At 42.2% G+C, this 23,294-nt stretch overlaps 1 protein-coding gene across 2 annotated transcripts in view; it reads right to left on the reverse strand.

Moving 5' to 3' along the window:
• The window catches only part of PIEZO2 (piezo type mechanosensitive ion channel component 2), a 490,804-nt gene that overhangs the window by 407,106 nt on the left and 60,404 nt on the right, over window positions 1-23,294 (reverse strand). For both annotated transcript variants that reach the window (XM_066247149.1, XM_066247150.1), the window contains exon 2: window positions 1,523-1,618. In XM_066247149.1, the coding sequence (XP_066103246.1) occupies window positions 1,523-1,618 (96 nt within the window). The remainder of the gene's footprint in view (window positions 1-1,522; window positions 1,619-23,294) is intronic.

A 23,294-nucleotide genomic window follows, 5' to 3' on the forward strand; every position in this document is an offset into this window, starting at 1 on the left:
ATTTGTTGCTCTGGACACCTTCATCCTTGCTTTCTTTCCTGAAGAGGCATCACTATGAACTGGCAGCTCTGACCAATGGCTTCTCCCCCCACCACACCATAGCTAGGGCCAACAGCTTCCTTTTCCTCTCGTGTAAATGTACAGCCATCCTACTCACCTCAGGCGTTTGGCACAGCCCTTATTTCTTATAATTGTTTTGCCTTCTTTTTTATTTTATTTATTTATTCATTTTAGAGAGAAGAGAGAGAAGGAGAGAGAGAGACAGAGAGGGAGAGAGAGAAGAGAGAGAGACAGGGAGAGAGAAGGGGGGGAGGAGCTGGAAGCATCAACTCCTATATGTGCCTTGACCAGGCAAGCCCAGGGTTTCGAACCGGCGACCTCAGCATTTCCAGGTCGACGCTTTATCCACTGCGCCACCACAGGTCAGGCTCTTATAATTGTTTTGGTTTGAAAAACAATTTATCAAATTAACAGTGTGGTTTAATTTTAATACTTGTGGAAGAAATTCAAATACATACATAAATTGACAAACCAGACCATGCTTCCGAATCAGAGCCTTAGGAGATATGGTCACTATTCCTTTCTATAACTTCAGGTTCTTCTAGAGAAATGGGAAATAGATCTAAAGTTTTGTAGTAATATGCTTGAGAAACTATCCCTCAAACTCCGATTACTCGCTCTCAGTACTTGGTAGAGGCTATGCAAGAGATCTCAATGGATGTATGAACAAGTCATGACTAGGACCAGGTTTTCTTCCCAGTTCTCTTGCTAGGTGGCTTAGAAACATGTCACCTTGCTGCCCCTTTTCTACTTATCACCACATTCTCCCCAGCGATCCAATATGCCCATCATGTGCCAATCTTGTCACGCCATCTGCCTTATTTCATTGACAATTCATTAAGTTAATCTTAACTAGCCAAACATTCTAGAGTATTGCAAGCCTGGTAATATGGAGCTAATAAGAAACTTGCATGGGGACATTAGCTGTGTAAGTGACATATGTCACCAACATGTTCCATATCGCTCTGCTTGATGAAGCTCTTCATGTATGATACCTGGTCCCCACTGGACCAGCTTGCTGCACAGACAACATCTATCCCATCAGATAAAGACAGACCCAGGGGCCTGACCAGGCAATAACGCAGTGGATAGAGCATTGGACTGGGACGCAGAGGACCCAGGTTCGAAACTCAGGTCATCAGCTTGAGCACGGGTTCATCTGGTTTGAGCAAGGCTCACCACCTTGAGCCCAAGGTCTCTGGCTTAAGCAAGGGGTCACTTGGTCTGCTGTAGCCTCCTTGGTTAAGGCACATACGAGAAAATAATCAATGAACAACTAAGGTACTGCAACGAAGAATTGATACGTCTCATCTCTCTCCCTTCCTGTCTGTCCCTATCTGTCCCTCTCTCTGTCTCTTTCTGTCTCTGGCACAAAAAAAAAAAAAGAAAGAAAGAAAAAGACGGCCGCAGGGAGCTCAGCAAGTGCACTCAGGCCGTGGCACAGACTGGCGTTGACTCTTACCTTGCATCGTTGCTCTTGTTGGCTCTGAGAACAGAGGGATGAGCAAGAGGTAGATGAGGTAGACGAAGGAGAGTCCATTGTACCGGAACGCACATGCTGTGGGTGCAAAGAGGGAAGAGAGGGAAAACTTGTTAATTAGGTAGGCTAACAGAAAACATGCGATTGTTTGGCGACACCACCAAGCATCAGTGGATCAAGCTAAATAGATACATCAATTAGGGAGTAAATTTGCGCATTTATTCTGTGTTCATCACTATATTAAGGGTGATAAAAAATATAGAATTAAAATGCATGGTCCCTGCTCTTAAAATCTAACTAAAAAGGCAGCATCAAGATATCTGAGTGAAGGCAGGTCATAAGTAAATCATAAATTAAGCAGGCAACTTAAAATTGCTACAGAGATATAAAGAACAGTGAGATTAGTGAGATCTTACGGTGTCAGATAAGGTTGTCAATGGAACTGAAGAGAATGAAAGGAGAAGAAAAATATTTATTATATGCTCTATGGAAGGGTTTTGTACCAGTTCTTTTATTTGATCTTCTTTTTTTTTTTTTTTTTCATTTTTCTGAAGCTGGAAACAGGGAGAGACAGTCAGACAGACTCCCGCATGCGCCAGACCGGGATCCACCCGGCACGCCCACCAGGGGGCGATGCTCTGCCCACCAGGGGGCGATGCTCTGCCCATCCTGGGCATTGCCATGTTGCGACCAGAGCCACTCTAGCGCCTGAGGCAGAGGCCACAGAGCCATCCCCAGCGCCTGGGCCATCTTTGCTCCAATGGAGCCTTGGCTGCGGGAGGGGAAGAGAGAGACAGAGAGGAAAGCGCGGCAGAGGGGTGGAGAAGCAAATGGGTGCTTCTCCTGTGTGCCCTGGCCGGGAATCAAACCCGGGTCCTCCACACGCTAGGCCGACGCTCTACCGCTGAGCCAACTGGCCAGGGCTTGATCTTCTTTTTATAAGTAAGAACACTCAGGTTCAGAGAGACTCAATCACTCACCTGAATTCTACCAGCTAGGATGTGATCGAGTTCGAATCGAATTCAGGTCCACCATGCTTATACCCTTTCCTTTGTATTACTCATCTTACCCCAGCGTGTGCCTTGTCTCTCCAAGCTCCATTTTCCTCATCTGTGAAATGGGTATGATAATTATCTCTAACTCACAGACTTATTATGAGTAATAAATGTTATCTGTTTAAAACACAACACAGGGGGGAGGGAAAGAAGGAGAGGGGGAGGGGGAGGCGGGGCACAAAGAAAACTAGATAGAAGGTGACAGAGGACAATCTGACTTTGGGTGATGGGTATGTAACAGAATTGAATGACAAGATAACCTGGACATGTTTTCTTTGAATATATGTACCCTGATTTATTGATATCACTCTATTAAAATTAATAAAAATGTATTAAAAAAACCCACAACACATGGTATATACATATCATAAAAAGCCCTCAAAAACGAGCAATTGTTGTGAACATTCTCATTATTACATCAGGAGAAGAAAGTGTGAGCATTCCAAGTGGGAAGAAAGTGAGCACATTCTAGCAATTTAAAAAAATACTGTTTGGATGAATGAAGACAGACTAAAGATGAGAAAGAGTAAGTATGAGTTTGTAGAAAAAGGAGACCAGATTAATATTTATAGATGCCACAGGATAGAGAGAAGTTAGTAAGGGACAACATAGAGGGAGGGAAATATGGAGTTGAGAATTTAAAAAGTTGTCACAGATCATTTGGATCAGGAGGAAACACTTCAGAAAGATTGCTCTGGTGATTATACACGAGCTATGTTGGTGGGAAGCAAAACTTAAAAGTGTGGTAACAATGTTGGGGTATAAATGAGGACTTGAAGCCATGTGGTAACAATGGGAATATATATTTTTTAAAGCAGCCAATAGGAAATCAAAAGCATTTTGTAAAGTAAATACGGAATGGTATAAAGAGAAATTATATAAAAGTAACTCCAAAGCTGACAACCCAGGTAATGATAAGCCATGGAGAAGAATACGACATTTGAGAAGAAAGTGAAAAGTTTACTTTTAGTCACATGTATGGAATCAAACCATGGGACTTAGAACTAATGGAAACAGACACTAAGAGTGTAGACAGCATTTCTGCATGAGTGAAGGAGACCTGGGTAGAGGTTAAGAAATGACAAGAAGGGGTGAGTTCTCTAAAGGCAATGAGGAAGCTCACGGGCGGAGGCACACCATGGCTGCTGCCCTCGTGCGTGAGGGCAGCGAAGGAAAGGTGGCATGCATGAGGGCAACAAGCAGCAGGACATTTCAGACAGACGTGAGAAAAAACAGAAAAGTCTGTTTTCACACAAGGACAAGGTGATTTTTTTTTGTTTTTTGGGGTGGTTTTTTTTTGTATTTTTCTGAAGTTGGAAACGGGGAGGCAGTCAGACAGACTCCCACATGCGCCCGACCGGGATCCACCCGGCATGCCCACCAGGGGGCAATGCTCTGCCTATCTGGAGTGCCGCTCTGTTGCATCCAGAGCCATTCTAGCACCTGAGGCAGAGGCCACAGAGCCATCCTCAGCACCCGGGCCAACTTTGCTCCAATGGAGCCTTGGCTGTGGGAGGGGAAGAGAGAGATAGAGAGGAAGGAGAGGGGGAGGGGTGGAGAAGCAGATGAGTGCTTCTTCTGTGTGCCCTGGCCGGGAATCAAACCCAGGACTCCTGCACGCCAGGCTGACGGTCTACCACTGAGCCAACCGGCCAGGGCTACAAGGACAAGTTTTCATGGAAGAAGTTCTCCACAACATAGAGATAAATGTGTCATTTGATGTCCTCACAGGCCTTTAAAGAAAGCTCAGCACAGAGGAAGGAGGGAGCTGAGCGCTGGAAGAGCAGAGGCAGCACTGTTATAACCAGCAAGTAGGAAACAAAACCTGGGTGCTCTTATTTATGGATCGTGGGGGGTTGGGGACCACGGGACAGTCCCGTGTGGGATGCATGTCAGGAGAAGAGATGCAGTGCCCAGCCGGAAGACCAGATCAGGAAGTGCCAGTCCCGAGACAGAGCCTGGACAACAGGAACGAGGCGAGTGCAAGCCCAGGGCCCTGCTGGCTCTAGCAGCTGGCCGTGGGTCAGGCAAAAGGAAGGAATGTGAGGGCCGGGGTGTAGGGGAGGAAGAAATCAACAAAAGGAGCTTTTCATCCCAAAATGATCCTGTATATATTTGTAGCTTTTAATGCCATTATTGACATTCCCAACCTCCTTTATGAAAGAAAGACCCAAAGTAGGAAGAAACTGTCACCCTAGGGATGGGACTGACAAAAATATATAAATGAGACACTAGAAAAGAACAAGGACGTATGTTTGAATCGTCCTTCTAGCTTTTTTCCTTCTGCTTCTTAGTTCTCATCCAGAGTTGACGTTCCCTAAAAACAATCCAAAGACACTCATTCCGTCAATAAATACTTTTGAGCGTGCCCTATGTGCCAGGGCCAACTGAGGTCACTTCCTGCCTCTGGGGGCTCACCTTTCGGTGGGGAGATACATCATGAACAATAACACAATAAAAGGTCAATGACAGGTATGTTGGAAGATAAGTGCTACATAAACAAGAAGTGAGCAGGAAAAGGGGGCCAGAGGTACACAGGGTGAGAAAGTCCAGCAGCAGCACTTGTTAGGAACACCGAAGGTAGACCCTCTGTGAGAAGGCGCGGTTTGAGCCAAGTGGTGAGGTAGGTGAGCAAGCTGGCAACCCACCTCGTGGGGGAGCGTGTCAGGCAGGCCGCGGCTCAAGCCAAGGCCTTAGAGCAGAAGTTGAAGCATACCAGCCTGTTCGACCCGCCCAGGACAGCCTGCAGAGAGCCCCATGTGCAGCCCAGTCCTGGATTGAACCAGTTCACGCGGGCCTTGCCAGGGCTCAGAGGATGGGGGTTTTTTACTCTGAGATGTCAATTCAGTGATGGTTCTTATCCTCAGTTCAAAGTCACAGACCTGACTCCTGTCTGTGCTTACGGAGTCATTACCGCCAATGCGCATCCTGTGCTCTGCGCTGCTGCCCAACTCAACAGCCAGCATCTCCTATCTGCTTTGCTGCTTCCTGCCTTCAGACCTCGCAGGCACCAGTCCCTGCCCTCCATCCAAAACATCTTCCTGTTCTTCCTATCAGGCATAGTCCCACATAGCTCACATGTTTCCTCTTATAGGAAGTTGTCCCTGTCCGTGACTTCCCCCAGCTGAAGTGCATTTCCCTCCATGGTGTCTCTTCCAGAGTGCCTCTCATTCAGCGTCACCTGCATCTGTTTGTGTGTGTGACCGTGTCTGTCATGTCCAGTGCCCAGTGCCCAGGAGGTGCTCATGCTCACAAAAGAAATGAACAGTGAAGAAATGAAATGACATGAAATGAAAAAGACAGGAGGACAGGTAAAAAGGAAATTAAAAGGTATCCAGGTGTACAACATTCTTCATAGCATAGAAACATCATGACTGACATTGTCCAAAATAGACAATCAACTGGGGTGTTTCTTTGCTTTTAGCTTTAGGGTATTATTTTTAAGGTTGATTTGTTTTGTGCAGCCAAATTACCTAATTCTGTGCATTTCTTCTGGGTAAAGAGGACAGTAGAACTTACTTGTATAATTGTATCACTTGAGATAGCATTCATGGCGCATTTATCTGCTGTGGGTTTGTATCCATCATAGCTGACACCGGTGTGCCTGCTATGTGTCAAGCCTGACCTGTGCACTGCACATAGGAACTCATACGATTACTATCCTCCCTCTACAGGTCCTATTTTGTTCTCTTTTTACACATGAAGAGGAGGCACAAGGAGAAAGCACAGCTAAGTAGCAGGATGAGGGTTGAGCCTGGGAATCCAGTTTCTGAGCCTGCACCACCATCAGGAAGCTCCAAAGAGTCACCCCTCCGCGCATCCTTACCTGTCTACCTTGTCCCCACATACCTGCCAAGAGCTCAGTGAGCCGATGCCTTCCCTCCACAGCCTGGCAAACATTCTGCATGTATTTTGACCTCTCAGTTTTATAACTCTGTTCTCTAAAGCTTTATATTATGCGCGGTAGAATGTGTACTGAGGAAACTTCTGATGATTAACTTTGAAGGAGGGGAAAAAGGAGCCCACTCTCGATTTCTCGCAGCACAGCCTTTAGTTACCATTATTTATAGCAGAGTCCCGAAGCTTAAGGAAGGACAAGAACAACTCATGGTGGCAGGTAGCCTCTAAAGGCCCCGGAACTGTCTCCTCCTGGTCGCAGCGCTGGTGAGTAATCCCTGCTCTAAGTGTGGACTGGAGCTGTGACTCACTGCCAGTGAGCAGACCAAGTATGTGCATACTACCGAGTGGGTTTAGTCCGGCACCCCCTCTGCCTCCGCTCTTGTCACAGATGCCAGCCTGTGAGTTGTCCAGGGGAGAGGCTCACGTGGCAGGAAACAAGTCTCTAGCCAGTGGCCAGCCCCCACCAGGCAGCAGCCACATGAGTTAGCATGGAGGTAGCGGCTCGGACCCTGCACCCTGACCAAGCCCTTGACTGCAGCTTGTGAGCCGTTCCTGACTACCAGATACTCTGAGATAGTATTTGTTGTTTTAAGCTACAAAATGTTTAGATAATTTGTACGCAGCAATACATGATTAATACAAACTTAAAAAAAAAACCAAGCCATTTCTAAAAATCCAACTTTATTTTTGTTTGCAACCAGTTGAAAGCAGTGGCCAAACTGCTGAATTTTCCTCTTTATATGTGAAGTTGCCACTCGGAAATTACCCAAGCACGTGGGGACTTTGGATGCTGTATCTAAGTGATTTACCCCCACCTAGGCCAAAATATACTTTTGAAATTGACAATAAGGGACATTCAAGGAGAAAAGCCTTAAAAGGCAAAGCAGCTGCTCTTTGATCAAGCGCGATGTCTTTGTTCAGGACTTGGGAGACACATCTTGCGTGTTGGTCAGTATTGATAATGAGCTATCATATTCTGGCTGCACAAAGTTCTCCGACAGTCCACACCTCTCTGACAGTCCATTCTCTGGGACTTCTTCTGTCTTTTGCCTCAGGAATTTCACTGTTGACAGTACAATTCTTTAAAACGCTGCTCAAGGTGTTCAAAGAAAGAAAAGATTCTTTCTAGCCCTGGTTGGGTAGTTCAGATGGTTAGAGCATCACCTGTCCAGAGACACCGAAGTTTGGGGTTTGATCCCTTATCAGGGCACATACAAAGAACAACCAATGAATGCAGAAATAAGGGGAACAACAAATTTGATGTTTCTCTCTTTCCTTTCCTCTCTCTCTCTCAAAAATCAACAAATATTTTTTTTAAATTATTTTCTATACCTACACATTCACTATAGTTTCCAAGATTCCTACCTGGTTTAACCATCCAATTTATTATTATTATTATTATTATTATTATTATTTTTGCGACAGAGAGAGGGACAAATTGGGACAGACAGAATTATATGGAAATTTCCCTTAAGGGATAACAACTACTGACAATAATTTCCCAAACAAAAGACTATCACTGAAGTACTTTATAAACATCAGTGCTGCCATTCGAATAGTTAAACAACTAGCTCATCTAATGAACTTCATTTTCTGAAGGTGAAAAGTGACATGCAGTGTTGGAGAAACTCTCTACTTAGGAGACATGCTAGATTTGACTATGACAACTTAAAAGTTTATGACTATGGGAAGGAGACAAAATTTCTTGCAATCATAAAACAGTTTAGATAGTCACATAACACATAAAAAATACTTGTGTTGTCATAGACATATGATAATTGCCCTATTACTACAATAAGATCATGGAGAGGTTTATGCACACTTTAATTACTTTTCCATAATAGTTGAAGGTAATAATTTTAGATTATCTTATTAAAAGCAAGTGCTCTCAAAGCGGAATTTTTAGCAAGATGTGTCCTTCTACTTCCGTCATACACTTTAGCAAGGCCAAACAACATCTCACTATTAATGGCCTGGTAGACAGTATCTTAAATGTTTAGAACCTCCATTTCAACTAAGTACATTCTAAATTATCTTTATTGCCTCAGAGAGCTTCGTTTCTTTTAGTAGATGCCAGAGCAGTAGATAGACATATTCAGAATAAGCAACTTCAAAACCAAGTGACAAAATCATTCTATCAATTTCATTTGACAGAACTTCTTGTTTATACTTTTAATTTTTTTTTTTCTTCTGTACTCTGATCCCATCGATTGCTTTTAAAAGAATGTTCTCAAAATTTTGGTTATTTTATTAAAAAGAAAAAACACCAAAAATACAAACAGCTGCAAAGTATTGACATGAAACAGGAAGAAAAATTAAACAATCGTAGGTGTTTTTTTTTCTAAGGAAGCAAAACTATAAAAGAAATAAAAGGCAGGAAAAAAGGCTGTTACGTCACCTGATTCATTGTCTATTTCTGTAGCACTCTCTCACCCATTATATACTTCTGGGTTTTACATCCGGTTAAGTTTATAAATGTCTCAAGTAATGGTGCTTTAGAACAACCCACAGTCAAGACAAAAGCATTCTTTTTCCTTTTCTTTTATCTGACCTCCTCTTTCACCGGAGGTCTCATCCCCAGTGCTTCCTTCAGAAAGTTACAGAAATTATTTCATCAAGAAAGGTATGCCAGAAAGTCTTTCTCACTGCTGTCCAGAAGCACAAAACATATGTTCACCCACTTAATCTTAGAGTATGTTCTTCATGTATATCATAAGAATGTCTATATATTTGTCACTCAAAAGGCTAATATATATATTGTTTAAATAAGAAAACATTATGCTTTCAAATGTAGAGACAATCCCTACATTTTAGCATTACATTTTTATAGAGATGTATGAAAGTTGACTTTGTTTTAGGAAGTTTGTGGGCATAAGATTGAACCTATCAGTCCTGTATTTCTCACATTTGAAGAAATAGAAATATTATATTGCACATTAATTCATTCAAGAAGTTGGTTAAAAGAATGTAATTTTAGAGTAAAGCCTCAAGGAGAAACAAGACTTTTACAAGGTAATCGATTACAAGGACTTAGAATGAAATTGCATTAGCAAAAAATCATAACTCTTGCTCAGTTTATTAATATTGTGAAGCCAGCCTGACCAGGCGTGGCACAGTGGATAGAGCATCAGACTGGAATGTAGAGGACCTGAGTTTGAGACCCTGAGGTCGTCAGCTTGAGCTCAGGCTCATCTGGTTTTAGCAAGGCTCACCAGCTTGAGCCCAAGGTCGCTGGCTCGAGCAAGGGGTCACTCAGTCTGCTGCAGTCCCCCTGGTCAAGGCACATATGAGAGAGCAATCAATGAACAACTAAGGAGCCCTAACGAAGAATTGATGTTTCTCATCTCTCTCCCTTCCTGTCTGTCTGTCCCTATTTGTACTTCTCTCTGACTCTTTCTGTCTCTGCCACTAAATAAATAAATAAATAAAATAAATAAATAAATAAATATTGTGAAGCCAATCTAAGGAAAAATCAGTTAAAAGCACTTCATTTGTAAAAGATAAAAGCTTTTGGTCTGAGTGTCCTACTTTTTCAAAACAATCTAAGATACCATTTGTACGGGGTTGGCCAAATGCGTTTTAAAAATTATTATCTTTTTAATTATTATAACAAGGTAGGGTTCTATTTTCTATTTTAATTAGTGTAATACATGTATATCAAATTAAATATTACTAACAGTTATTAGCAGTTTAACTGAGGTTTATAAACTCATCCTGATTGCAAGTTTTGCATAAAGTAAATTTTTAAGAAAAAATAGTGTTAAATTTTCCCTCCATTAAAAATATCTTTTAATATGTTATTTATCATTTTAACAGGTGTACAAAAGTTGCATTTAAAACACAAATCCTTATGCTCATGCTGGATCGTGCTCCTGCCATGAAACTTTCGTCTACCCCCGAGAAAATACAATATGACAGTCTCACATGATCACAGATGAGAAAACAAAGCTTTTATGTTCAGAGACGATTTCTAAAGCTATCTGAAAATATATATATATTAGACATCGGGTCTATATCATTCTACATATGAAGAGCTCTGGATTTAAATCTACAGTTCCTAAGGTCACCCCAACTAAAACTTGCTCTCTTAACATTGTGATGAACAAGAAATTAGGGTGCCTGAGTGAAAAGGTCAGATATTAACGTTATTGACTTGTCCCCCCCCCCCATCTTAGTAGCTCTTTATTGACTGAAGAGGAGAGTTAGGTATTTGTAGACTGGGAGACTGGAAGTTAAGATCTCACTAGTATGCTCAGGTTTGTGTCATGGTATTGACTGATTTAGAGTCACTCATCATCCTTCACAGACACATTTATTTCTCATGTGCAGACGGTACTTTTCAACTTAGTCTTAATTTACTGTTGTATAATTCAACAGTGAACAAAACCATGGATTAATATACCTCTCTAGTAGTCTATTATTAGCAGAATATAGACCATTTCTTAGTATCTTTAATTAATTGTAATGAATCTTAGTGTGCAAAAAGCTATTAATCTTTAAGAATTTAAAACCTTTTTTTCTCAGTAAAACATTATTTTCAAAGAGAACCGATTATCACGTTCATTTAATTTTATACTTTTTTAATTCGTTTTTTTTTTACTTTTAATTAACTGTCTTTATTGCCTTTATTTATTTTTTTAATTAACATCACTTTTCTGTAATTTTCCTGAAGGTTAACTTCACCTTCCTAATATACAGGGTGGAACAAAAGTAGGCTTGGAGTTGTTCACGTGGAAAAGAATACCATAGTTAATAAATAATAATACAGGGATAAATTTTAGTGTACTCACAACTGTAGACCTACTTTGCCCACCCTGTATATAAATCCTACTATATTACAAGTTAACTGTAGTTTGATTAGTTTTAATTTTTCATCATTGTTCTTCTGAAAAACCAAAGAGAAGTGCTTAGGACCCCTATAATAAAGCAAACTTTCTTACTGGACTTTTGTAAAGAGAGGTGCTTAGGACCCCAATAATAAAGCAAACTTTCTTACTGGACTTTTGCTTACTTAGACTTGCTAATGCCACAATTTATTTCACAAGATTATTTTAACACAGTGGTCCCCAACCCTCGGGCCGCGGACCGCTACCGGTCCGTGGGCCATTTGGTACCGGTCCACAGAGAAAGAATAAATAACTTACATTATTTCCGTTTTATTTATATTTAAGTCTGAATGATGTATTATTTTTAAAAAATGACCGATTCCCTCTGTTACATCCGTCTAAGACTCACTCTTGATGCTTGTCTCATAAGTTCAACAATTATATTTAAAAATACCACAGTTTTTACGCCGGTCACATAATTTTATTTTGTGCATTCATCTGTATCCGTCCCACCTTAAAGTCCAGTCCATGAAAATATTTGCTGACATTAAACCGGTCTGTGGCCCCAAAAAGGTTGGAGACCACTGTTTTAACAGACACATCAAGATCTCAGATTAGGAAAGTTACCCTTGCATCAATGTTGATATCAGTATTCCTAAACTATTAAGTTGAACCATCTAACAATCAGGGGTCGTCAAACTTTTTATAAAAACCGCCCACTTTTGCAGTGCTGGTCAACCTGGTCCCTACCGTGCAACCAAACAGCGCCGCGATTGGCCCATCATGAAAGCTGAAACACCCACTAATGGGCAGTAGGGACCAGGTCTACCAGCACTGCAAAAGTGGGCGGTTTTTATAAAAAGTTTGACGACCCCTGAAGGCTTCATAGGCCAAAATGATTAAGTATTAACAAGCTTAGACGATTCAATCTGAAATAAGTTGGGACTTTACTTATTACTGGACTGTGTTACACCTGGAGAATAAACGTCATTTTCATTTTCAGAAAAAAAGAGAAATCAATCAGCTTCAGTGTTGTTTTATCCCCTGATGTTCAACTGCCTCCATATTCTCATCCCTTCAGTAACTTCTTGCGGCAGCTATGGTTACAGGCTGGCCGGCAAGGACAAAATATATAGTAAGTGTATGTGTCTGTGCGTATATATGTCGGCTTTATGCAAGCGGCAGTGGTTTTTTAATAACAGGCTTAATTTACGGCCTGCCACAGTTTCCTTCTTTCAAAAGCTTAGTAAAGCCAGATTTTTTGGTGAGCTTTTACTGTAGGCTTTGGAATACTCTATATTATTCTTGGCAGCATCCTCCCTGGACTGATGTGTGTATTAGCATGAGAAGAAATCAATTCAACTAACTTTAATGAAGTCATATTTCTTCCATCTTCGCTACATGATGCTGCCCAACGTTGTGTTTTGTTTAACAATGAATACAGCTTAAAATTGATTTAAAATGATTGTTTTTTATCTTGATAAATGTGCTTTGATATCCTGCCTGCTTCTCCCTGAGAACACCCTCTTCCCTGACATATATGGGACTATTGCTATTGGCTTCAGATATTTTTGTTGCTGAAGAAGTAGAAACACCTTTTATGGCCTGAATTCAGCCTTCAACTGTGTCTGGGGGGTTTATGCTTAGGATACCACACTAATGAGGAGCAGCTTCTGACCACAGTGTGAAGACCCTGCTCCCAGAACAGCATCCAAAATAGCAATGAATTGGACCGATGCCACAAAATTAGCTTCTTCCTCTAGATCTCTCTGCTCGATCTCTTAACTACTCAGAGTCTTTTACCTTGCATTTAGTTTCTTCCTCAACACTTCAAATGCTAATCACACAGAAGTCTGTGTTACTAAGAATGGAGTGGGGTACAAAGGAATCCTTGCAGTGAGCAAAGGAAAGAGAAGTTTAGGCTTGGCCTCCCGACCTCATCCCACACCCTGGGCTGCTCAGCCTTCTGCTCTTGGTTTTTCTACCCTTCTTTTCCATATACTCTACATCCTCCTGCCTCACGAAATTAAGCTAGTTTAAAAATTGCTTGTGAGAATGAGAGTAACTATTCCACTAACATAGTTAAGCCCACCACAGGTGTTTTCATCAGTTCATGGCTTCAACCTGAGAAAGCATTTGAGTTTTGGTCAATAGATAACAAAGTCTCAGATTTCTCTTTTCCTGATTCACTGTTATGCCCTCTATTTACTAGATAATCCATAATTATCAAAATCCCCCCCAAAACCTCAGAACTGAAACTATTTGGTTATCTTAGTCTATCTCCAAAATGTAGATACAACTCACGAGCCATGATTAGGCTAAGCCGATGGTTCATATGAAAATTCTGGGGAGGCTGGTTACCGCCATGAGCGTCTTTGCTCGGTCACTTGACAAATCTTCACTGGGGACAGGGATGCTGCCGAGCCCTTTCCACTCTTGGCCTGTCTTCTGACAAAGCTCAAGCAGCAATGGGCTTCCTTAAACACTCTCCCTCCCCTTCTAGCCAACACCCCTATCAGCCAGTCCCAAACATGCATGTCAGCAGGCTCTATGCCCCTTTGGAACTTGAACTCTTTCCTGTTCACTATTCTGTTTCCTGTTTCTATTTCTACACATACTAAGCATTCAATAAATATTTACCAAAAAAGTAAATAAATTCCTGACTCTTCCCTTGCCAATCTGGAATACCCTCTGCCCAAAAATGTATTCCAAATTCTGTGTGTGTGTGTGTGTGTGACAGAGACAGAAAGAGGGATAGATACGGACAGACAGACAGGAAGGGAGACAGAGGAGAAGCATCAGTTCTTCATTGCAACACCTTAGTTGTTCACTGATTGCTTTCTCATATGTGCCTTGACCAGGGGGCTACAGCAGACTGAGTGACCCCTTGCTCAAGCCAGGGACCTTGGGCTCAAGCTGGTAAGCTTTGCTTAAACCAGATGAGCCCACGCTCAAGCTGGCAACTTCAGAGTTTCAAACTTGGGTCCTCTGCGTCACAGTCTGGTGCTCTATCCACTGCGCCACAGCCTGGTCAGGCTGTATTCCAAATTCTTAAGCATCCTTCAACCTAGCTCAAATAGCTACTCCCAGAGAGTGCCCTCATCACTCCAATAAAAACTAATCGTTTCTGAATAAAAAAAATTATGTCTAGCAAAAGGGGAATAATAATTCAATATGCATTCCATACCATACATGTGAAAATTTGGATTGTTGCATATGTAAATGAATACTGAAAGCTGTTCACAGTACAATCAGTAAAAAACAAATAGATCATAAAACAGTACACAATGTGACAGACCCATGAGGTACTAATAATATCCCACACTTTCAGGAAAGTAAGGCTCAAAGGATAAGTAACTTGTTCAGGGTCAAGGTGAAACTGGAATTTAATGACAGTCAAGCTACCTCCAGAGTCCTTATTCTTGACCACCATGCTCTGCCTTGGCTCTGCTCACAGATAACACATCTGTACTCTTAGTCACCACACTCTGCCTCCTCTCTGCACACAGAAAACATCTGGGCTCTTGGCCACCGCTCTCTGCCTCATCTCTGCACACAATAAACATCGGTAGGAATGTATCTGGCTGTCAGCAATGATTGCCTCTGAGAAGAGGTACTGAAGAGAGAACAGTAGCTTTTTATAGTATAATGTCAACATTTCTTACAATGTGTATATTTTGTGTTTTAAAATAAAATTAAACCTAAGAAAGTATAGTCTCTTTCATTTCTGAATACACACTATATTTTGGCTTTATCATTCTTTTGACATAACTACATATGGCCTTTGTAAGAATTTCAAATTGTAAACACGCTACTTCCTCGATTTCATGGTAAGCCCCTTCAGAACAGGGCTTTGCCTCGTTGTGTCTTTGGGAATGAACTTCGATTGCCCTTAGAAGCAGAAGGTCAGAGAAGACTATCATATCTGACTAGCGGTGCATATGTTTAATAACTTTCACTGAATAAATTATTCTGCAATACAAAATCTGACTAACTTAATGACATGGCTACAACAACAATATTTAAAAAGAATGACATGAAAGTGTCTGTTGGAAAAATATCATTTAGGTAATAATTTCCACTGCAGCATCCAGGAACACACAAGAAATAAGCCTCTTGAATCACGAACCTTTTCTGTCACAAGGAAGTTAGGCTCCAGGAAGCTTCTCTTGGAAGAAAAAGTGTGTGAAGTTAAACTCCAAGCCTTAACTATATTTTTCTTACAAACGGAATCAGTGCAAATTCTGCTTCAACATAAGAGGCTCATGAGGCTTGGTTAGCTTTTGGGAGCGAAAAGACATTTATTAATCCAACGTCCTCCTTTGGCGAACAGTGAGCCTCAGCACTCTCCGAAGGGGACAGCAAGAGGAGGAAATCAAACGCTAATCCTAGGAGAGCTGCTATAGGTAAATCCATTTGCGCCAAGCCTCACACATCCTTCACGGAGAAAGCAATCAGCCAGGTGTGACTTTTTATGTAACTAGAGGCTAGAGCAATCCCAAGGGCTTCAATGACACATGGGATGAGTTGCAAGGACTTCACAGACCTGAGTCATCCTGGGGTCACTTCTCTGCTAGCAGGACCGAGTTCCCAGCTCAGACAGTGCTCACCAGGGCGAGCTGTGAGCGAGACTCAGATGTCTATATTGGGGATGAGGGCTGAAGATAAATTTCTCTGAGCAGAGGAAGGACTGGAGCGGAGGGCTGAAGGCAAAAGGTTTCCCTTCAGCGACTTTATTCATTTATTTATTTTTAGATTTTATTTATTCATTTTAGAGAGAGGAGACAGAGAGAGGAGAGAGAGAGAGAGAGAGAGAGAGAGAGAAGGAAGGAAAGAAGGAAGGGAGGGAGGAGCAGAAAGCATCAACTCCCATATGTGCCTTGACCAGAGAAGCCCAGGGCTTTGAACCGGCGACGCCAGTGTTCCAGGTCAATGCTTTTACCCACTGCGCCACCGCAGGTCAGGCTCCTTCAGCGACTTTAAAGGGAACATACCCTTCAGGGCCTCAGGTGTTATTTTTTGGCCTTTGCTCCTTCAGCTAAAGATGAGAAAGAACCTTTCAAAACCCAACTTAAACTACTTGGGGCAAATCACACGCTGGCCAACAATCAAGTAACATTATACCACATCATCACTAAGAACCAACACGGTAAATTCAATTAAAATGTCATATCAACAACATCATTAGGAGCAGGTCAAGGGAGGAAAAATACAGACCACAAAGATTATCTTCCTTTTGAATGTACAGCATTTTGAAGTTGTTTTGTATTTTTTTAAGTCTATTAGCCCTTCCTCGGCACAACTGAATCTTGAAGAACAAATAATTTTTTTTTTCTCAGCTATCATCTGGAACCTGTTAGGTTTTGTAGAAGACCATCTAAAAATACAACCTGGAAACTAAAGGAACTCAAACTCCAACCTACTTCTTTATAATTTTCCTTAGAAGGACACCCTGAGCGCCGTCCTCCTCCCCTGAGCGCCACCCTCCTCCCCTGAGCGCCGTCCTCCTCCCCTGAGCGCCACCCTCCTCCCCTGAGCGCCACCCTCCTCCCCTGAGCGCCACCCTCCTCCCCTGAGCGCCATCCTCGCCCCCTGAGGCTTCTCCCAGACTTCAGGAGTGGAGGTTTCAAAGGGAAGAGGGCAGTCTGATCCTAGGACCTCCATTAAGCGCAGCCACCGGGAGGCAGGGATGTCAAAATGCACTGGACTGAACCAAGGTGATGCTTCCTGTGAGTCAGATGTGACACCAGCTGTCCCAGAAATTCACTTAGTGATCGTTAACTTCTTCACCCTATAGAACCCACTCAAGTCGCACCCGGCAGCTCACACCATCGACCAACCCACACAGCTCACAACCTGAGACCCCAGCCATCATTCTTTTTCCATCAGCCGGTAGAAGAACAATCTTCCCACTCAGGCAAGTGTGAATACGATCATTTACAGATAAACATTACATAGCAGAATACATTCTATGTTTTAACTATATTTTATGTCCAGCGACTCTAAAAAGTAACTTACGTTTTATTACAAAATGGAAATATTTTTATTTAATTTAGTAGCTAGAACCAACATTTCTCTTAGGAAGAGAACTACATTTGTTTGGATGTTTTCTGTAATAAACATTGGGGGTAGAATGAGAGATCTCAGGGCTTCCAGGTAAGGGCACAAAAGCTCCAGGCACAGGGGACAATGCTGTCTGGGCTTCAGAAATGGAGGGAAAATCGAGAGAGAACCTGAGCATGGAGGTGAAGCCACTCAGAGGTCTCAGTCCTGCAGTGCCTGGTGTGGCTTCTTCCTGGGATGGGAGAACTCAGGGCAGGTTTGCTGCAAATGCCCGAAGGAGCTGCTCTTCACATCCAACTTGACATGAGGCAGAACCAAAGGGGGACACAGATGTAGAAAGCCCCAAAGCAGGAAGAGTTGGGAAATTTACAATAATCATCCTTAGAGAGCTCTGGACTCTCACAGGTAACACAACAGGGACTCAGGGGACAGGCAAGCTTTATATGACAGCCACTGTATATGTGTTTGATACCAAAACAACCAATCTAAGTAGTTCATTTTGATTGAAAAGTCAAGCAATTCAATTAAGAGAAAGGGATAGTTGATAGAATTCATTTTTCTCTTTTTAATCCTTTGTTGAATTGTCTGACCAGGCGGTGGCGCAGTGGATAGAGCATCGGACTGTGTGATGCTGAGGACCCAGGTTCGAGACCCCGAGGTCACCAGCTTGAGCGTGGGCTCATCTGGTTTGAGCAAAGCTCACCAGCTTGGACCTAAGGTCGCTGGCTCGAGCAAGGGGTTACTCGGTCTGCTGAAGGCCCGCGGTCAAGACACATATGAGAAAGCAATCAATGAATAACTAAGGTGTCGCAATGCACAATGAAAAACTAATGATTGATGCTTCTCATCTCTCTGTTCCTGTCTGTCTGTCCCTGTCTATCGCTCTCTCTGATTCTCTCTCTGTCTCTGTAAAAAATCCCAACCAAACAAATAATAATAATAATAATCCTTTGTTGAATCAATCAAATTTCATAGAGCATATCCAGGAGCTAGGGAAAATAACTTGCTAGCACTGTTCAGGTGACAAAGGCTTTGTCTTATTTGATGCACTCCACAGTCCTGTGAATTAGAACTCGCGATCACTCCCTTTTCAGAGGGCACAGAATTGCAGGAGGATTAGCAGGTAAAGTCAGAACTCAGAGTCTGTATTCTAGCTGCTTTCTCCCCCCACTCTGGCTGCCCAGCACCATGGAGACCAACCACAGCCTTCTCCCGCTGCACCCCTCCAGCTTGAGCACCTACTTGGCTTGGATTTGGGTCCCCAAGTGATTTAATTTCTTACCCTTGGCAACTTTTAGCCTACTTTTGTTGCCTATTCTCTGACGTGAATTCCATTTTAGCGATGGGAGGTGGTGGAAACTCCACTAGATACCACACCACCTGCAAATTTTAGCTTCTCAGTTCTGATTTTCAAGAAATTAGGTTTGAGATTAAATGAAAAAACTATGTTTCTGGTATCATCTTTCTAGAATATAAATGTGATCGCATCTCTCCTTTGCCTTCAACTACTTGTGGGAGAGTAACAATAAGAACAATTATTAGTCACGTACATGTTGCGTCATCTATTGGAGATGTTACATTTTGCAGCTTTTCGGTTGGCCAGTTTTATCTCTCTCCCCTAGAATGAAGCTGCCACATAGTTGCTAAGTGAATAAGTAGATCACAGCATAAACACATGAATATATTTTTTGCATCTTCCCAAGCCCCACAGGAATTGTCATTTTTATTTTGAAGATGAGCATGAAAGTCTAAAAGGATAAATATTTGCCCTAAGTTATGTCAGTAGCTGGAAGATAATAAGACAAGAATCAAAGCTGATTCAAGCTTTGAATTTCAGACTCCTTCTGCTTCCTTCCACGGACTCTCACCCACGACGTTCCAGGCCCCTTAAAATCTGACAAGCCATCTCTGCAGCCTCTGGCCTCATTGTGCCCAAACTCGAAATAATCACCCACTTAATCAAAATACTTCCAGAATGTTACATTCTTCTTTTCCTTTTGATGTGATGTCCAACTTCCTGAAATGCCTCTTCTCATCCTTGCCTTTCACATGTGTCTGGCTAAATCCATCTTCAAGCCCATTTGTTGAGTAAGCATCTTCAACTCAGCCTCCCACATGCTCACTCCAACCGAGGGGGGCTCTTAGTACACCTACATTTTGCTTTTTAAACTGTTTATTGGTCAGAAACTACGAGCCAGTACTCTTATCTTGATAAATTATGAAATGACTCTCTTACCCTTCCTTCTTCCTGAGTCCCCTCCTCCCTCCTCTATTAAGGCTGCAATTTCCTAGACATTAATGGAAAGCTAAATATAGAACAGCAAATAACACTGTGAAAATATAAGAAAAAATTTTTAAAAGCTTGCTTGAATTGTAATGCTTCCTGGCATACACACACAGCTGCTTTAGGAAGGAAAAGAGGAAGGAAGAAACAAAAGAAGAGGAGGGAGGGAAGGCATACCCCCCCCATAAGCAAAACCTTCATGGTGTGTAGTGATCTAAGGCCCTGTGAACTACCCGAGACAGAGGCTATAAATCACCCCCTTTGCATTCCAGCATCTAATACAATATCTGGTAAGAAGTGAGTGGCCAATAAATATGTGTATGCTGTATGGAATTGTATTGACATTGCATACAAGAAAATGATATTTATTATCATGTACGGATTATTGAAGATTAGCATGTCAGCAGTACGAAATGTTAAAATTACTAGTTGCCATAAAAATTAAGTTCATGAGACTGATAAGTAAGTGGAAAGAAATAAATAGGAGAAAAGCCTGGTGTTATAAAATACCTAAACAATAAGAAAAAAAATTACAAATTTGCCTGTAAACTCTAGTGAAGAAAGTGATAGACATGAAAAACACTATTATGTGCTAATAATTAAGCTCTACTCCTTCAGCCAAACTTTCTTATAATGCAGCAATGAGGGAAATAAATCATTCAAGTTTCACTTTAATGAAGAGGTGATGGAGCTGCAAATGTCATATTTTAAAGAAACAGGATTTTTAATTTAAAGCTATATCTCAAACTCCAAGATTATTTTCGGGAAATGAAGTAAGTCTCTGGACACACGAGTGACCAGTCCTGCCTGTGGAATGTCAGAGCATTGGCCAAACCCACCTTCAGTGCCATCTGCAGCCCCGAGCACACGGTCTGAGAGGGGACTCCGAGCGCACGGCGCCAGTTTGCCTCATCCACGGGCAGAACCCTCCGCGCACAAGGGCCCCTCTCTGCCAAGCGACACAAGTGGCCTGTATGCATTTTATTCAGTCTAAATAGATTTACTTTACCTCTCTTTAGAAAATGCTAGTTGGTTGGGTTTTTTTTTCCTACAAATAACTAAAAACACCGTGCTGGCACTCACAGGGTGTATAATCTGGATACACAGTGAGAAGAAACCAGCTTTACGCCGCAGTGCTTTCTATGAACGCGAGAATGTTCCTTCCTTCCTTAGTTCATGTCTCACTTCACATCCCTGAGGACACTCTCTCACTTTCTCTTCCTCACTCTTTCCACAACTTTTCTTCAAGAGTATAAACCCCTCCACACCCGTTTTCACGCGTGCTTCTGTCTACCAAGTAACATTTTCATCTTTCTCCAGGGATCCCACTGCACCTGAGGCCCACGTGGCTCTACGAGGGCTTCCCGTGGGATCAGAGGCTGTGGCTCTGCTTTCTCCCTGTTCGCCTGCCCGCTGTGCTCAGCACCTCCGGCGCCACTGACTGAGGACAGCCCCTGTGGCTGTCGCTCCTTTTCTGGTTCTCTCTTCACCTTTAGATTAAAATATACTGATTCCTCCTTTCCTTCATGATCAGCTCAAGCATCACCTTCGGAAGCCATTTCTCGAATTCCTGATGCTGAGGCACTTCCCTGGCTGTGTTCCGACAGGCCTTGGACAGACCTCTGAGTACTCACAGCACTTGAACTACTTGGTTATAGGTCTTGCTTCCTCTCCTCAATAGAAGTAAGTACCTGGAGGCAGAGACTATGTCCTATCACTTTCTGTTTCCCCAGGGACCTAAACCAGAGAAGGTCCTGAAATAAACACAGCTCAGCAGAATTCCAAGTCAATCAGAATAATGAAATTCCACTTTGATACTCTCCAAATAATTGTTCTATTGAGGAAATCTAGACACAATGAAGCACTTCAGCCCATTTTCTTAAATGAGAAGTCTAGAAAATTCTCTGTGATTCTCTAGTTATTGGATTCCCAAATTAAGCAATACTTCATCTCTACAGTGCCGAAATGAGGACTTTAACATACTGAAAACTCTTAAGTTATACAGATAGGTTTTATTCTGTTCTGGTATTTTTTATTCTTTGAGCCCTATCATAATGAATTTAGCAATTGCTTCTTCTTTTCTCTCTCTCTCTCTCTCTCTCTTTTTTATCATGTTGCATTCCTTAGATAGAAATGAAGCAAACTATGTCAACCAAGGTCCTAGCAGAACACAGGGCGTACACTCAAATCAGATAACCAAAGACAGTGTAACGAAGGGACTGCCTTCGGTGGTATCATCTGGATTATAAAAAGGTACCGTGCATAGTAAAGAATCTAGTGTTATGAACAGTACAGAGCCACCGGCACTGGTCTGCTCTCTCCTGCCTTCCGATCTTGTGCCAGCACCTCCCATTAACCCCTCCAGAAGCCTCTGGGCAGAAAAGCACAGTAAGTCAGCCTTTACAGGGCAGTCTCCCAGTGCACAAAAGATGGCCAGTGACCTGGTGCAGCAAATGGAAAATATCCAACACAGTGACTAATCCCCACTGAGACCAGGAACTGCAGGGAAATGGACTGTCCGTGGAAATTAGCCCATAAAAATAACATCTAGTTTGATCTAGTTATTATAGAAACTGCTCACTGGTATACTGCTTATAAATCAATGACAGCAAGCAATGGTCTGCCTCATGTAAATGATACATGCACGTATGTGTATTCTCTTCACTGGTCAGTGGTCCTCACAACAGGCCTCCTGTCAGAATCTTCTGGATAGTTTCATGCACACCTACGGGGTCCAAATCTCCAAAAGTAGCACCTCAGTCAGCAACTATATTTTCCCAAAGAGTTTCAGGTAATTTACATGAGTATAAGGTTGGTAATCATCCATATAAGCTCTCAGAGTTTAATTTAACTTAACTCATTTTGACAATAGAATGCTTCACAAAATACACTGAAGACCTACCTAGTAAGACTTAAAAACTTATTGTTGAATTGAGCTAAAATACAATGTGTAATTGAACCTTTTCAACAGAAAAGACAACTGAGTTCAATAATTCATTCACTTCACCCAAAAAATAAAGATCCTAAGCAGTGGCGACTGCTGCCTCTGTACTGAATTACTGATGGCCTTCCTTCATTCATAGCACCCCAAGCTGCCTTCCCATCCCAGGACTCTGAGAATAACGTGTACAGTAATTTGGTTGCTCAAACTTAAAAAATTGTCTCAAGAGACAAGCTTGTGTAACCAAAAGATAGGGGTCGGGTGAGTCATTCCTTTTCTGAAGAATAATAACCATCAACTAGTGTTTGGGAAGATGAACTGTATTCTAGTCACCTTGTCAAATCCCTATAGTGTTCATCACAACTGTCTAATGTTGTCCAGCAGAGGCTACATCTCAAATGTTCTATATGGTCAATGAGTGTTTTACCAAAGTTCTCATAGGACAAAAAAAGAGCCTTTCTTTTCCCGGTCTACAGGGCCTGGGAGATGAGCTGTGCTTCCAACACAGATCTCTCCCAGCTCTGTTCAAAAGAGTGTGTCCTGCCCCAGCCCCTCTCCACAGCCACAGTGTGGGCTCTGACAGAAATCACGGCACCTCTCCACAGCCACAGTGTGGGCTCTGAAAGAAATCATGGCACCTCTCCGCAGCCACAGTGTGGGCTCTGACAGAAATCCATAGTGTTTT

The sequence above is a fragment of the Saccopteryx bilineata genome, chromosome 11, assembly GCF_036850765.1.
Source record: "Saccopteryx bilineata isolate mSacBil1 chromosome 11, mSacBil1_pri_phased_curated, whole genome shotgun sequence".
Classification (NCBI taxonomy): Eukaryota; Metazoa; Chordata; class Mammalia; order Chiroptera; family Emballonuridae; genus Saccopteryx; species Saccopteryx bilineata.